At 39.8% G+C, this 17,255-nt stretch overlaps 2 protein-coding genes across 20 annotated transcripts in view; one reads left to right on the forward strand and one right to left on the reverse strand.

The window, feature by feature from the left end:
• Positions 1 to 6,659, forward strand: part of CALD1 (caldesmon 1) — a 247,356-nt gene extending 240,697 nt beyond the window's left edge. For 10 of the 19 annotated variants that reach the window (XM_072040334.1, XM_038178222.2, XM_005017093.6 and 7 more), the window contains 4 exons: positions 710 to 805; positions 2,833 to 2,916; positions 3,244 to 3,277; positions 4,967 to 6,659. In XM_072040334.1, coding sequence (XP_071896435.1) covers positions 710 to 805; positions 2,833 to 2,916; positions 3,244 to 3,277; positions 4,967 to 4,998 — 246 coding nt within the window. In that variant the 3' untranslated portion in view covers positions 4,999 to 6,659. Of the gene's footprint in view, positions 1 to 709; positions 806 to 1,474; positions 1,560 to 2,832; positions 2,917 to 3,243; positions 3,278 to 4,966 lie in introns of all 19 variants that reach the window. The other 9 variants (XM_072040363.1, XM_013097140.5, XM_072040356.1 and 6 more) reach the window with 3 other exon arrangements.
• Positions 6,660 to 8,314: 1,655 nt separating this feature from the next.
• On the reverse strand, positions 8,315 to 16,822 carry LOC101804508 (aldo-keto reductase family 1 member B10). The gene is made up of 10 exons (XM_005017089.6): positions 16,668 to 16,822; positions 15,892 to 16,059; positions 14,736 to 14,852; positions 13,939 to 14,016; positions 12,930 to 13,052; positions 11,502 to 11,608; positions 11,242 to 11,323; positions 10,099 to 10,182; positions 9,181 to 9,263; positions 8,315 to 8,853 (listed from the first exon to the last, which is right to left on the reverse strand). The coding sequence occupies exons 1-10, from the start codon at positions 16,734 to 16,736 to the stop codon at positions 8,811 to 8,813; spliced, it is 954 nt and encodes a 317-aa protein (XP_005017146.2). The 5' UTR covers positions 16,737 to 16,822; the 3' UTR covers positions 8,315 to 8,810.
• Between the last annotated feature and the right edge of the window lie 433 nt (positions 16,823 to 17,255).

The following is a 17,255-nucleotide window of genomic DNA, read 5'->3' on the forward strand; positions in this document are numbered from 1 at the left end:
AAATTCTTTGTGTTGGGAAAGACTATTTCTAGGGGCAGAGTGGGATTAAACAGACAAGCTACTGATCTATTATAGGTCATGGATAGAAGCATTTGTGAGACGTTTATCTATTCAACATAAATTCTTAAAGCCACATTTCCTTTCGGTAAATTGATGGGATCTGAGGAGGATTCATCATAGCTGAAAAAGCAAACCATAGATTGAAGAAGGATACTTACAGATAGGCAAGAAATTTCAATAATTTGTTCTAAGCTTTTAAAGATTTATTTTAATGATAGAAATTTTATGCCAGCTAACTTCTAGTTCTTTTCTTTTTTTATTTTTTTTTTTATAAAGTAATTTAACAAAATGAAATTCTAGGCTTACTGGTACCCCTTCTTCTTTTAGGCTAAAGATTTTTTCTCCTTAGAGTTTGGGATTATGACAGAAACAGCAGGTTTGTGTCTAAGGTTTATTTTTGATTAGCACAAATATTAAAATGATTCTGTCAGATCACAGTTATCATTACTGAAAACTAAAGGGCACCAGTACTGTGTAATTCATAGGGATAATATCTTCTGAGTAGGCAGGATAACTCTTAGCTAGGCATAACCTCAGTGAGGACTTCTGTATTAAACTCAGATTTGGCTTTGTTTTTAAATCCAAACCATGAAAAAATATGGCAACAGCTATTCTGAAAGTCTTCTCATCATATTTTATTCTTTTGTAGGAAACTGCTGGACTGAAAGGTGGTGTCTCCAGTCGTATCAATGAATGGTTAACCAAGACCCCAGAGAGTAACAAATCATCTGCTCCAAAACCTTCTGTAAGTAAACCTGCAACAATCTGGTTGGTTGGTGGGTTATCTGCTGGGATGGAGCTGGTGATGGTACTTCCTTAGCCAACTGATGGTCTGTAGAGGAACCTTACTGCCCATCCTCTCTTGGAAGCTCCCAGAGGCCTTCTGCTAATTCTTGGGTAGGTGCAGGAACAGGTAGTTGTTTTCTGGGGAAGGCTAGGGATGAGGAACTGATGCTGTAAGTTTCCAAACTGGAGAATGTTAAGGCACATAATGGTGTAAATGATTCACCGTCTTTAGGATTGTATCAAAGAACTGCTTTCCTCCCATATGCTTTAGTAGTTTGTTTCTGCCAGTTCACTTGCCCTTTATAAAAGGTGTAGCTTAGCATACACTTTCTTAATTCATGTGCCTATTTATCTCAAAGAGAAGCTTGAAATTTGCAGCGTTGTCCCTCAAGTCAATATTTACTGGTGGCTACATGGAGATTGTGTCCTCATAGAAATAAATATAAAAAGACAACAAGTAATTGTGGTAGATCTGGTTAATCACAAGTGCTGAAAACTAGCACAGCATCTACCTCCAGATTTTCTCTTTCTTCTAAGTTGCATCTTTTAGATAATGTAAAACTAACCTCTTATTTTCCCCTCAGAGAACTGTTTCTATCTATGTCTTCATTTCCCTCTTTCTCAATAGATTGTTCTTTCTTCTTTCAATATTTCTGCTTGAAGGAACCTGCCCTCCTCCTATTCTTTGCGGGTCTGTTTGCTAAGTTGGTCAGGTAAACCTATTCATAATTGACTCTGAAGAATGATATACATCTGTAATGTGTGTTTTTTACTTTTTACTTTTTTTTTTTTTTTTTTTTTTTTAATCAGGCTAAATCAAAGGGAAAACAAGATTTTCTTACTTACAAAATAACTCCTTACCCTCATCCCATTCCTACACAATAAAGAATAATTCATAGTTTTCCAGATCAGGCAGTCAGACAGTCTACTGCTATTTTGCTATCTGCTTAACTCACTTTTTGAAGCACAGAAGAGGCTTAAAGTCTTAATGATATCTTTGGCTGAACTATAACATCACTGTTGTGTGCAAACACCTCTTGCAGGAATTAGACTTCTGTACCTCAATGTGCATTTTTCTATCCCAAGTTATAAATTCTTGTGTGCAGAAAGCTACGTATCTATGCATGGCAAGAGCAAGATCCTGGAAACCATGCAGGACTTTCTGAAAAGGATGGTATTTATGTCCTAAATTGTTTTAAGAGTCTTTTGCTTAGCATCCACAGGGGCAGATGTCAATTCATCTATCCTTAAAAAGGTGCATTACTACTAGCCTAGCATACGTCTTCTGGATTTGTAGTCCTGCTTTTCTGCAAAGAAAAGTTTTAAATTTGTATATGGAGACTTTAAGCAAAATTCAATACACTTATTTGCAGAGAATACTATTATTACTATTAATATTTTTTAACTTTACCTTACCTGATTCTTTTTTCCATGTCAGGTTAGTGATCGGTCCATGTTAAGGTTTTAAAAGATACAATGGAAATTCAAATAGATAGGACCGACTACAGTGTTAAATCCTGAAACCTTTTTTTAACAATGTAGAGGAGGATCTGTTGTATTAAAGTCTGACACTTTTTTTTTTTTTTTTAATTAAATATGTTGATTCTGATCTAACATACCTGAGACAAGCTACCTTTGAATTCCTCCCTAACAGAAATACTATTTCTGAATTCTCTTTTTCCTCAAAAAAGGAACTTTTCATTGTATTGTCTAGGATGAATATAATAAATTATAGCCAGTCTATGTAAAACCAAATAGATGTAGTAGGACTAGATTTTGTGTTAAAGCATGTGTATGTGTGGAGTGATTCGGTGAGGTGTCATTCTGAATAACTTTATAATTGATAGAAAATGTAATATTTACAACTGTTAGATGGTCCTCAAATCTTCTTATGAGGAAGTCACATTCTAACTTTTCCTCTAGCAAGTTAAAATAAATCTGAACTAAAGTTGGTTTTTGTTCTCTGACATTAACTTAAAAATACAGGATTTAAGACCAGGAGATGTATCTGGCAAACGTAATCTCTGGGAGAAGCAGTCAGTTGACAAGCCAGCAGCATCTTCTTCTAAGGTAACACATCAGTGCATTCTTAAAAGATAGTATCTGTGTGTGAAGCTTTTTGCTGAGGGAAGGCACTGTATGCCTTCATATGGTCAGTCATTTGGAATTAGGTCTCTGCATATCTTGTGTTACTAATATGCCTTTTCATATGCCTGTGTCACTAATACGCCTTAATAAAAGAAAGTGCAACGAGGCACCAAACACCATGGACAGCATGTAACTTTTATTATTCCTATTTGGAAGAAGTTGTGTGTCGAATGCTGTCCTTTGCATGAAGATGACTTTTTTTTTCCCCCATGTTCAACTTTAATAATGGTTTCTTACTTTTTAAAACAGGTAACAGCAGCGGGGAAAAAATCAGAGACTAATGGTAAGTAATTCTAATAATTCACCTGCACATTAAAAAGAAACTTTGGCACATTTTTGTACACACATCACAATTCTCAGTTTTTAAAATTCTACAGCTGTTAATGTTGGTGCATGAAACCTTCACTCCCTTGCCATTCACTTTTCCCAAGCTTCCTTGCAATATCACTAAAACATGACTGCTATTTTGAGAAATAAGCCTGAATCATCTGGCTAGGAAAACTGAGGATGCAATTTCCAGCAATGTTTGCAAATCATGGTTAGAATGACATCTGTAGCGTTTGCTATAGTTGGAGAGCATCATTAAATTGTGCGAGGTCTGAGGGATGGGTTGGTCATTTAACTAATTACAGCACATACCAGGCATCTGGGAAAGGCTTTTTTAAAGGCTGCAGAGGGAATGGATATGCTTTTCATGAGTGGAGAAGAGAAAACCAAAAAGCCAAAGCTAATGGGGTAGCATTATTTGAGCAGAAATGAAAGACTTCAGTACTGCTGAGAACAAGCATCTCATTTTAAATCCTGCCATTGGGTAATGGTGAAGCCTTGTGAAAATTCAGCAGCATTGGTTTTGGAAAATTCACCTGGCTGTTTGTGAGTCCCATGTGCTCTTGATTACCGGGAGTGGACCGGAGTTCAAATGCTCTCAGCATCATCACTACCTTTGCTGAAGCTATGCATTGGTCTTCTCAAGGAAAAGAGTCTTACTACTGTTCTTTTGAAATCATTAGTTTGGGAAACACAACTTAGTTATAAGTCAAGAAGTCTGCAAATTCACCCCCAGCTTGCGTGTGCTTCTTTAATTTTTGTTTTAATCTAAACCTTACCAAATAAAATCAATTAGAGGAAATATGTGCCTAAGGACCAGTGGGGAAGAATGGAAATTTACTGATCAATTTAATAGCTTTAAGATGTCCTACAACATCCGTTGATGTTTTTCCCACTAGGAATGAGATGATCAAATGTAGAAAAACTATTTTTGTTTGTTTGTTTGTTTTTCCCGATTAATATTTGTACGTTTCTTTTTCTCTTCACATTCATATGCAAATCAAGTGCTGTGATATGCTTGTGGACTTTTTTGGGGTCAGTTTAGAGTCTCACAAGATGGAATTGACTTCCTACTCCTCCTTTTTTTCCTTTTTCAAACTGAAGTGTTGGGAGAGGGGTGTTCAGGCTTGCTCAGTGTTAGCACAGCTCTGCTCCCATGGCAGGCGTTAGCGGCTGTGCCATCATCACCTGCAGGAGCAGCCCCTGCTGAGTGGTTGAGATGCTGCCAAGCCTCTTCTCTGAGGCTGAGTGAGATGAGGGCTTCAGCAGAGGGCTTGCTGGAGAAGGCAGATGGATTTCAGTCTTACTGTGAACACGGAGTGCATGTGCCTAGCCCTGTAGCACTTTGTGTGGTAGCCACCCACCTGTGGTTTGGGAGAGTTGAGGCAGGGAGAGTACTGCTTGCAGCATCCACTGTCTTATCGTGGGAAGCTCCTGAGTTGCTACCCAGGGCTGCTGGAGGTGAGGAAGGTTTCATAGAGAAATCTGGAGGCCACCTCTGATCGAGCCCAATACAAGAGCACAGCAACATCCAGCTTGTGCCCTGCCTTCTCACATGCCACCTGTTAATCTAGACTCATGCGCTCTCTATTTTAGAGATACATTTAGGTTATTTTAAGCCATCTTTAATTTTTCTTTCTCTCAGCAGGTTTGAGACAATTTGAGAAAGAACCATAGAAGGCTACTAAAGACGCTGGACCAATCAGTTGGGGGAAAAAAAAAAAAGAAAAGGAAAAATGCTAAATTGTTCTTTTTATATTTATGTTTATTTACCAAAATGTCTTTTTGCATTATCCCAGTTAAAACCATGTATATTAGCACTGTATTTAATAATCAGTCTAGACATTCATCATAATAGTACTGCCTTTGCACAAGAGCCTTTATTCCTAAAGAAACCCATGCTGTGAAATATATAGACTCTCCTACTGATAGTCATAACAAACTATATATCTGAACAGTGATTTCAACTGGCATAAGAGGTCAACCCAAAATTCATTTAAAGTGAAGTTGCTTAAGAAAGGTGTGCAGTAAACCTATAAAAACAATGGTTACTTTTGGAATACAGAAATCTTTCTTTCTGCACTTTAGACTAAGGCATGGAAGAAATATCTTTAGTTGACAATGTAATATTTTCTGTAAGTTGCCCATGTCATGAGAAATACTGCATCAATAACTTGTTTTAATTTTTTTTTTGTTTTATACTTTTTTTTAAGTATCATTTTTTCCATTCTAGTTTAAGTTAATACCTAAATTTGGATGATTATGTTAGCTGACAGCGGTACTGATATTTCTTTTTGTTGTTAGTGACTAGTAATTGATTGCAATTTAGAATATATACACACATAGCTTTACAAAGTTTAGCCTAAAGGCACTACTAACGGTAGAATGCTTTAATACGTGCTAGAGTATTATATTTAGTAATAAACATACATAATTAACCAGTATCACAGCTTAAAGAAGATAAAGACAAAATCACACACTTTTCTATAGTAAGATTTCGTAATTGCCATTAGAGGTATGGCGAGATAAGTATTAAAAAAAATTTAAGTGTCAATTGCCCAGTAATGGGTAATTAAAAAGAAAGTTATAGTTTTTAAAAGAGGAAAAGGTAATGGTATAGAGGGTCAAAAATAGGTCACTTGTATAAAACGTTGTAGTTTAATTTATATAAAACTACCATAATTAAAAAATAAAATAAAACTAAACACAGTTGGAGCTTGTTTTAAATGACTGTACACTAAATCTTGCCATTCATCAGTGCCGTACACGAGGTCCACCCAAAATGAAGTAAGCCTCTATCTTTGTACTGCTTCTTCTTAACTCCCTCTCCTGAATATCTTATTTACAGATGTTTTGATTTGTATATAGTAAACACATGGCTATAAGACGTCAGCTTGGTTTGAATTTACATGCCATACAGTTTAGCATTTACATCCTACAGTGTATGGGTGGCATAAACTGAGCAACTGAAGTAGCCCCCAGGTGCGTTGTTAACAGCTTCATCGTGCATCAAAACTACCAGGCTCTCCCTTAACACTGCTTCCATCTCTTACAGCATCTGACTTCTTCCTATAGAGAAGAATGGTATATTTTAACCCAAAGATGAGCTCCCCTGCTTGGCCAAAACATCTTGTTTACATATAGAGATGCACATAGTTATCTGTAAGGGGTGAAAATGTGCCTGACGTTGTCTATGCATTGTCATGTTTTTCATTTGGGGGTTTTGTAAACACTCTTCTGAGTCTTTCAAATACATTTGATAGCTGCAATAAAAATGATTCATTCAAACAATGTATTCTGAAACTGCATCCACAATAAATGGAATATTTCCATCAGCAGCCCCCTGTTTGTTAATGACTAGGAATGAAACAGTTGTTGTGACTAGGATAGGAATCATGCTAAGGCTGTGTGAAATAACGTGTTGCTGCCACAAAGCTTGAAGGCTGTCTTTCTTGATGCACTATCCTACACCAGATAGCTAAACCCTAAAATCAGCAGCTTTAACCTATGGATTCTCAAGAAAAAAAAAAAAAAATCTAAAAATCTTAGTTGTCATGCTTGTCAGTACAGGACAGGAGCTGGGCATCATCTGGATGTCAGCACGCCCAACAAAGTCGGTTCTAACCAGCAGCACAATTGTCTGTTCTCCTCGTTTGCAAAACTTTTTCTGTGAGAGCCATTAATGTTGTTTCTTCTGCTTACCTTGGTGAGAGGCAGCTCAGTCGGGAAGTGCTTCCAAGCTTGGGTGGTCACAGGGACCAAGCCTGGGGAGATGCTGGCATCCCATTGTTCTCCTACCCCCTTCTTTTCTGCTGTAAGGCAGCACGGCCCATACTGCCCTGCTCTACTCAGGTCACCGTCCTTCGAAAGAGTTCCCCCAGGCTGCTGCCATCTCTGCAGGGGCCAACGGGAAGGCTGCAGGAAGCAGCTTTCTCAGTTGCTGGGGAGAAAGTAGTTGGATGCTTTCTAATTTAATCTGGAAAGAGCTTGCATGCTTGAAAGTGTATGTGCTCTCCCTCATTGATTGACCATATTGCTTCTCTCCAAGTTTTAGTGAGTAAGGCTTTTTTCTTGTTGCTGTGAATGTTTCTTCTGCTCCTCGTTATTATCATTTTCTGAGACCATGAAGGTGTGCTGGGCACTATTGGTTTTACTTTTAGGCAATACTGACTTGTGGGTCATTGCCAGATTGTGCCCCCATACTGGCAGCCCTTACTGGTGGCATCTGACCCAGCAGCACCAAGCATTTTGTTTGCGTTTTGATGCCACTAAAGAGGTGACAATTTGTAAGACAGTATCAGTTTGGTGCTTTAGTTTCTGATTATGCTTTACTGTTTGCTTGCTTGCTTGGCCTCCTAGCCAAACTTTCTGTTGTCAGTGTGCAAAATATCACACAAAGAATAAAAATAAAAAAAAAATTAAGCCCTGTCTTTGCTTTGGTGTAGCATTTCCTATCCAAAAATACTTCAAAACAAGTGTAAGTCTACCTCAGTGATTGCTTTGGTGTTTTTAAAGAAAAGCTTTTTTTTTTCCTTTTTTTTTGTTTTTTTCCCCCCTTGTCTGTATTTTCCTTAGATAAAGCCAAATCTTCTTTGGGTATATTAGTTCCTGAATGCTTCTAGCAAAGTTGCAAAAAAAAAAAAAGTTTTGTGTTTGAGATTTCAAGAACAATTTGCCCTGCTTTCCTAGATAGTCCCTATGTTCAGCTGGATTTATTTTCATGTAAGTTATCACTGCATATGTTGCTGTCTTCACCTTGTCACCTCTCGTTGTACAAGAAATCAATTTCTAGTTGTTCAGAGGGAGGGCAGTTTTGCTCTTTAGCTTTGTCTGTTTGATGCATAAGCCCCAAATTAGTTTCTTTCCCAGTGTTGTCCTTGTACAGGAAGCATAGGAGCCCATTTCTACCTCTATGGAAATTGAAAAACGAAACTTCAGGCATGTTTTTAAATAAATAGTCATATCAAACAATGTAAGCATCACAGTGACAAAGTTTTGGTGTTATTCAAACTTTAATTTTTGTTTTCTTGTTGTTCATATAAAATTTTAAAGCATTGATTCACACCATAAAAATCACAACTATGTAATAAGCAAAGTAATTAAAGACAGTGTTCTTCAACAGCCACTCATAAGCCAGTAAGACTTACTGCACTGAAAACAACATAAAAAAAAATCTTGAAAGTAACTATTTTTTTTATTTGTTAAACATGTCTTTAATTATGTAAGACAAGAAAAAACGGAAATGAGACATTGTCTTTTTTTTTTTAAAAAAAAACTATTAATCAAGAACAGATTTCAGCTAACCCTCTCAACACAAGACCCATCCCCATTGATGCATTCTTTCACCAGCTAGTGGTCTCCTCCTAAAAAAGGAGGGCAAGTAACCACTTTTAATGATCATCAAGTACAAAAGAAGAAATCAGGACTCAGATACAGAGGACATCTAATCTGGAAGGAGATACATAGAGGTCTCGCAGAAACCACTGGTGCTAATATTCTGCCTTGAATGGGTAGTCCTTATGATTGACAGCCCTGCAAAGAGAAATAGCTTGTTTTTACAGGTGTTGTAGCAAGCATCTTCAGCAGCATTTCCCTACTGCGGTGGCCCTCCCCCTTGCCAACGTACTCAAGTTTTGCAGCTGACAGCTGTCATTAATTTGAACACATGCTTGTGAACAATCACGTGCAATACCAAGATGCTGAATGCCTCTCCTTCCTGATATCAGTTTCAGGATGTCTTATCACCAAGGTTTAAGATGGGAACTGTCTAGTTTTGGTCAGGTATGCTTTCAAGATACATGGAATGAAAATACAGACAGAGATAGGCCTAGTGGATAATAAGGATAATGAGAAACATACTGGGCTACTGGAACTGCCCTCCAGTTCCTGTTAAAGCTGAGGATGACATCCATCTCCTTTTTAGACAGCTCAAAGTCGAACACCTAGCAGAAGAAAAAAAAGGAAACAAAAGTTTCTTTTTTAGTTAGGTTCATAAGTAGTGAGATATGAAGTGTGCTTCCAGCATGTATTATGACTGAAGGTAAGAACACATTGCATCCATGCTAGTGCTAGTTAAGAAATCCTCTTATTTCTCAGCCAGATGTCAATTTACCAATTAGTTCATTTCTCTCTGAAGCGTTGTTCATAGCAGTAGCTCAGCTGCGGGTACTTGAATGCAAACACCACTTCTGTTTGTGTTGTAATGCACTGACAGTGAACGTAGGTGCTAAGGGCTGATTGCTCGATGTGTAAGGACTTCCTGGATACCAACTGCAAATTATTGTCTCACAGTTGATGTCATCTAAGAATTCTTGCTAGTGGTTAATAAAAGAAATGACTCCAAAATATAGCAGCATGAACTGAAAGTAACAGAGCAACCATCTAAGATGCCATGTCATCAAAGCAAGCATCCAGCTGACTCTCCCTGCCAAGGAAAACCACAGCCTCAAAATGAGACAAACTGCTAATGAGCGTGGTGTTTGTAGTTTGTTCCTTTATGCCCCAAAGCAGGGCTCACTAAGCAGGGAAGAAGGGAAACCCCAAACTGTGATTCCACTTCCAGCACCCACTCTTGTGTAACCCATTTTCTATTGGAGATAACAAGATCCTTCTCACCACAGAAAAAGGTGTGGTGGGTAGGTACTATTGAGCCCTGATCTGTATATCTTTGTATCCCTTCCACTGACTCCTGGGTGCTGCCTGGAAACACAGAGGGGATTAGGGTGTGGGTGCCTATGCCATGTCAATAGGTGGCTGCAGTCCTGATGGAAACTTCACCTTTATGTTTTCCTTAATGCGCTGCACTTTGTCAGACTTGGGAATGACAGCCACATTCCTTTGGATGTTAAACCGGATCAGGACCTAAATAAGGACAGGGACGATTATGAGCATAGGGGTGCAAAAAAAAATCTTCAAATGCATTTTGTGCATTTTCTCTTACATTTTTTTTCTTCCCACAAACCCATTCCTCTTTCTACAACCACATTCACTCTTTGGAAAAATACAAGACTGCACAGAGGAGTTTTGATGTTCCAGCATTTGCTGGCAGTCTACTGAAAAACTATCAACTGTTTCTATATCTTGGCTTCTCAATGATTATTTTTTTTCTGGGGGGGGAGGGAGGGAGAGAAAAATGATGCTTCTGGCTTGTATTACATGGGTGCTCAGACCAAATTAGGTCATAGGTAAGTACCTCACCTCATACTCATAGGTAAGTACCTCACCTAACTTAAGCTTTCAGAATGCTTTAAATAGAAAAAAAGATTTCTGAAGTTTTTTCCATCAACAAAGGATTGTTGCATACATTTTTTGCCTGCTCTGCCCATCTTAAAATGTGACTATGGTTAATTGCCTGCGAACATGTGGATTTGTTTGAAATGCAATTCCTGTCCACTATGGGCAAGATCTCTTCAGTGAGTCTAGCAAACCATAGAGAAAAACATTTCACCTTGACTAATCAAGCAGCTTTCAAAGACTCTCTGTGAAGGTGAGCAAACAGCAAGCAATCAGATAGCTCTGCAAATTACTTCTGCTTCTCTGAAGAGTAACTTAGCTAACTTAGCTGGAGAAAGGAATAATGTGTTGGTTTGATGATTTGTAAGTAAATCTCAGAGGAAAGTGGTTTTCAGAGAGGGAGCACTTCTCTCTGGGAGCAGAATAAATCTCCCTAGGAAGAGGGACACTTGAGGTAAGCTCATACCCATACTGATTAGCTCCTTCAAGCTCAATACTCAAAATGAATTACCAGATGTTTTCTAAGAGACATGAATGCTGTTAAGAACAGGGGCAGTACGAAGAGTCAAGTGCAGTTCAACCCCATTGTACTGTATCCTTAGGGAAGGCAGCATCTGTAAAGACTGGCCATCGACTCCTATACATGTCTGAGTAGGAGAAAGAGTTTGCTCTGACATCCCCACTTACCTGGGCAGGGGTTTTATTATGCCTAGCTGCAATCTCTTTAATCTTAGGATCCTCCAGCAGCAGGGGTTCCCCTGGCTTGGCCCTAATAAAAGCAAAAACCAGGTATTAGCTACCATACTGGTGGCGGAAGGTATTAACTTCCCTGCAACAAAGCAAGAGCATTTCTCTCATTGTAGCTGCATTATTTGCATACTCTGCCACAAAGATTCAAGTTGCAAATCCAGTCGTCTTTGTAGAGAAAGGCTGCTGTAGTTTCTTACCATGGCCGGTTTGGAGAACCCAGGGGACTGTATGCTGTCACAGCGATCCCTTTGGATTGACAGTACTTGATCAGCTTCTCCTGGGTCAGGTATGGATGGCATTCAATCTGTAAACACAGAAACCTGGTGGTTGGCATGGAGGCAGACTGCATGGGGCTCCAGAGCATAAGGTTTGAAATCCTCTTGGGTCACGGACAATGTGAAGAAAAGACTCCCAGGATCATGATTAAAATCTATCTTTTAAAAATGTTATTAAAATTATTAACGTCACAGCAATATCTAGAAGCTTAATACAGATAATAAGTCTCCCTCGTGCCACATACTACACAAATATGGTGAGAAATAGATGGGAAGACTGAAAGTGTAGGATCTGTGGCAAAAATTAGGAAATCAGTCTTCCTGGACTAGTCAGGACAGCATAACTGCATCTTCAGAGGGGCTGCTCAGAATATGTGGAGTTTGGTTTCTGCTCCGAGTCACGCAACATCAGGGAGTCTCCTTGATTCCCAAATGAGTTTCCTCAGCTTAGCCCTTCTGGACATCCTCCCCATCCCTCCCCTGAGGAGATGGTATATGAATAGACAAAGAAGCCTGAGTCCTGGTTGCTGCAGGCTCCCTGACCTTCAGAAAAAGTTGCTTCAGTCTGTGCTTTGGCTGCTGAAATCCCTACTCAAATACACAGGCAAGATCTTGATTCTTCTTTCTTACAGAAGAAGCATGATATAAAGTTTAGTAATATTTTACAGGTGTATAAGTTTTCCTGTTTTCCTCAGTGTGAAGCCAGTGCTTTAAAAATAATACATCTGTGTAGTGCTGCTGTCTAGTTGTTTTTTGTTGTGGTGGTGTTTTTTTCCAGAGAAGGAAATAATTTTGAATTTCATGTTAAGTTACTTCATTTAAGTTATTTAAATACAGCAAGATGACATAAAAATGAATGCAGTATAGAAAGGAGCATTCCCTTCTATCAAAAGCACCACATGTTATTGCAGCAGGAAAACACTGTTGAGGGTTTAGTCACCCTGCATATTGGATAGTAACAGCAGCATGACAATGACCTAGTTTAAGGTATCTATCAGATCAGGGCTATAGTAAATCCCTAGCACTGGCTGAATGCTACAGCTATATAATCATTGTTTCTAGTTTAGAACTGTTTCAGTCAGAAGGGCTGTGCAAAATGACAACAGTTAGGGTTGCAGGTGAAGAATCAAAAGGAAAGAGTCAAAATATGTTTTCCCAAAAATGACCTGAGCCAAGCCGAACACGTCTTTTACATACAAAGAGATACCTAGTGTTTTGTGAGATCTTTCCACGGCACTGAAACTATTTAAAAGGTTGTGGCGTAAATCAGCTTTAACAGCTGAAGTGTAACTCAAATATATTTAGGCATATTCCAAGATCAGCTGACATCAGTGGAGATAAAAGTCTTACCTGGTTATTTACAGGCTTGTACTTTAGTCCTGGCTTGTTCAAGATTCTTTCAATCTGCTCATGGTTAAAATTGGAAACTCCAATGGCTTTTACCATGCCACAGTCCACCAGCTCTTCCATAGCCTAATGAATGAGGACAACAAATGTGTATTCATGAGGTGGTATTAACTGTCATGTACAGTATTTTATTTCATTAAAGTTGGTGACAAACCAGTAAACATCCCATAGTAGATTAAATGACAGTATGTTTGATTTTAAGAAAATATATATCTTTGAACCTTGTATTATCTGTGTGCTTTATGTCCCGTTGCAGATGGTGAAGTAACATAAAAAGGGTAGGCCAACCCTTTTGTAATGGGATGCAAATATTTTGCTTAGGCTTCTCCGGGAGTCATTTTACTAGAGCTGAAAAAGCAGGGGAGATCCCCCCACCTTGTCCTAAGCCAGCATACTACCTCTGAGTTGGCAGAATGCAGTAGGGAAGATGTTAGACTAAACCTAGTTATCTCTGCATACTTTCTTGTGGCTGTAATCTGACATTGTAGAGAAAACTATGTATTCCCAGAGCTGCAGCACCACAGCGGTGCAGGTAGCAGGAGCAGACTCTGAGTCCTCTCAGTCCACAAGGAAATGAGGATTGAAGGATGGCCTGAGATGCTGATGCCCCATGCTGAAAAGCGTGAGAATTCCTTATCTGTACGAAACTCCCAGTAGATTAACAGCCACGCCTGCACTAATCCATGCCTCAGTTCTACCATTGTACATATTCAAATATTGTTTTAGGGACAGCACCTACAGCGCTCATAGGTTTGTCCTCTTTATTCACAGAGCAGACATACCCCTTCAGCTCCTGAAAACAAGAGAAAGCAGCAGCTCTTTCTGGTCATGAAATGTAATTTTGTGCAACTACCCTCTGTACCCAAACCCGTCCCTTAATTTCATTGTGCATGCACATTTCTGCTCCATTTTTAGTGCTGACACAAACACAAAAGACCAAACATTAACGTACCTCCCATGTGTCCAGAAAATCTGTATCACTGGGGATTGCCATACCCTTGTCATCTGTAGGCATCAGATCTTCACCAGCCTGTTATTTCAAGGCAGAATCACAGGGACTTAAAAGTTGCATTTCCTACTGTATATTAGGATTTCTGACTGGGAATTACAGCTAGTAAGTTAGTAGTTTGTTTAAACACATCACTAAAAATTATTCGTGTTCCTCGGTACTCTTGGACAAGGGCCATACTTCTACAAATCAATCATTGCATACAAAGAGATGGGGATTAGTAGTAAATATTTGAGTAATTTAGGCAGGTCTGGAGAGAAGGGAACAGACACTCCCATACTTTTATTCTAGAGTTTATGTTTATTTTACACTGGTGCAGGGGAGGGGGACTAGAAGCAAGTTCTTTCTGTACTGTGTTACACTTCTCACAGTTGGTTACTCCACATCAAGCCCACATCTTGAAAAGATGATATGATCACACCAGTCTGGCCCAGCACAAGGCCATGATCCCAAACTCCATCATCCATTGGTTACACTTTCCCTGAAGACTCAAGGTGTTCATTAGCAATACTCATAACCACAGCTATCTCAGTCTAATACACATGGAAGGCCAGATGCACACCCTAAAAATACTACTGCCTAGTTACTGACCAAATGCTGGCTTCTTCCAGGTTCAGGGAAGAGACAAAGGAACCATAGCATATCCTTGATGTGTAATGAAGATGGACACAGCACAGATGAGAAAACACACTATGTTTTCAACCAGGTAAGGAGAAAAGAGGAATGTAAAGAAGAACTACCTTAAATCCCGTAGGGAAATGTATCAGGTACAGGTCAAGGTAGTCCAGCTGCAGTGCAGCAAGGCTTCTTTTGCACCCTTCCTTTACCAAGGACTTCTCATGAAATGTGTTCCACAACTGTGGAAGAAACAAAGCTCAGCTGTGACTCTGCAGGTTCCATTGTCCAGACCAGAGAAAAGGATGCTAATATTTCACAGAATTCACACAGAATCACAGAATTGTAGGGGTTGGATTTCAATGGTTAATGTAGGACAAATATACACAGATAAAAGAGTTAGTAGTGAAGGTGGAAAAGCAGTATTCTTACTCATGAAAAGAGATTCTCTGAACAAGATGTAAATCTCTGCCAGGTATACAGCATATTTTTACTGTTAGAGATTATTTATGTATATCTTTTTTTTTTTTTTTTTTTTAAAGACTAAATTTCAAGTCTTGAGCACCCCATAACTACCCTCTTTCTGTACTTTGTATCTGACTACTTGACCACTGTGAGGACCATTCTGAATGTTACTTAATTATTTTTGAAATGAAAATTCAAGTGCTTAGGTAGAGGAACTTGCAAGTATTATTCAAATTAAAAACTATTCTTTAAGTAAAAATAAGAGTATGTGAAAGAGTTTTGTTCTGCTCAATATTTTCTGTTTTTGCACATGAAAAACCTCAAGTCATAAGTTTATTAATTGAAATATTCTCACTTTTTGGTAACGAGCATTGATGAGACAAGTGGATAAGATAAGGGAATGGAGTACATACACAGAAAATACTTGAGACTTAAGTCCCATATTTTAATTTCTATTCTCTTTTAGGATTACTTTTTCTACATGACACCATTTTCAGTGTCTTGCACATCAGTAAGTAGTACAGCATCTTTGAATTCAGACATCTGATTTGTCTGTTCTTCCTGATCCTTCTAGGGTGCACACATATGAACCTTCAGTAAATGCAATGGAATTATTAGTTTAGCAACAACTAAGTTTTCAACAGTTCCTAGTAAGGTTCAGTCCAAGTTGCAAACAAATGGAATTTATACTCTGCAACAAGGTTATCATGAAACGAGTATAACAGAAGGGAATAGGTCCTTAGGGTACTTTAGGGATGAAACAAGGGTTTCTCTGCCAGAAAAGCCAAATGCACCAACATTCCTGCATCCTCATACCTTAGTGACAATGAAGAGATCTTCCCGCCTCACAGCTCCTTCCTTGATCTTCTGCTGGACTGCATTCCCTATTTCATGTTCATTTTGGTAGAAATAGGCACAGTCGAGGTGCCGGTAGCCTGCATCAATAGCATGCTTCACCACCTCTTCCACCTTTCCTGGAGAAGCCTGAAAGCAGACAACCAAACTATGAGCTCTTCCATCACCTTCTGCCAGCATTCACTGCTGTGACAGCTGCACCAAGTCTCCCCTACCAGCAGCTGCTGGTGTCTCCTTGTCACCTGCATTTAAATTAAGTTTTAACTTCCCATTGCTGTAGGGAAAGGACTGAAATCCTGGGACTGGAGCAGAAAGCAGTTAGTTTCCGTGGGACATTTTGCCCCTACCCCTTCTAGTGGTATCACTTCCCCTTATATGCCCCCAGCATCACCCAAGCAGCTTTGCCACTTTACCTTCCCCAAACCCTTCCCCACAAAAGCAGGTTGGTGGCACAAGGCTCCCATCAAGTGACCTCCCATCCCACGGGGGTGAGCTGCAAGTGCCAGGGGGCAAGAAAGCCTTTTGCAATCTACTTTATTCTTTTGCTCCTGCTTTTATTTTCCCTTCTTCCTTCTGTTATACTTGTTGCCTTCTTCCTTTGCTCCCCCCCTTCCAGCTGCCTGGTTATACAAGTGCTGCAAGCAGACACTGACACCAACCCACAGACACCTTCCACAGCAGCCCCCGCATCTTGATTTTTTTACCCACAGCCCCATCCATGGCCCCTGCCCCGGTACCTGCCAGGTGCCCAGCCCCAGGATGGGCATCTTCATCTTGTTGCTCAGCTCTACACAGGGGCTCGCCATGGTGTCACTGCCAGTCTCCTTAGGCTGCCCGCAGGCATTTTAAAGCTGTCCTGGCCCAGCCTCTGTGTCCGCCTCTCTCTCCGCCTCCCCAGGCCCTCGCAGGGCGTTGTCAAGGCTTGGTTGGCTGATGAGGATCTTTTAATTTACTTGTTTAGTTTACACTGAGCAAGCCAGACGAAAAACGGCTGATTTAACGATGAACTCAGCACTTAGCATGCCATCTCCGGAAGGCCTTCGTGTAGGGATGAAATGCTTTCAGAGCGCTGAGGGACTCTGTGAGACTAGTGTGCCTCAGACATCAAGAGGCAGGGGTCTGGGAGGGCTGGGCTGTGCAGCTGGCAGCCAGAGCCAGGCAGGATTTGCGGCAAATGAGGAAGCTGAGGGGCTTCAGTTTGGGAAGCCGAGGTGAAATCCACACCACCAAACCCATGGGAGGGTTGCCCAGGGGCAACAGGAGCGGTTCAGATTCGGCCTTGCTTGTGTAGTGCCAGCTTTATGTTTCCTGTGCTTTTTGTCACA

This window comes from Anas platyrhynchos, chromosome 1, assembly GCF_047663525.1.
Source record: "Anas platyrhynchos isolate ZD024472 breed Pekin duck chromosome 1, IASCAAS_PekinDuck_T2T, whole genome shotgun sequence".
Taxonomy (NCBI): domain Eukaryota; kingdom Metazoa; phylum Chordata; class Aves; order Anseriformes; family Anatidae; genus Anas; species Anas platyrhynchos.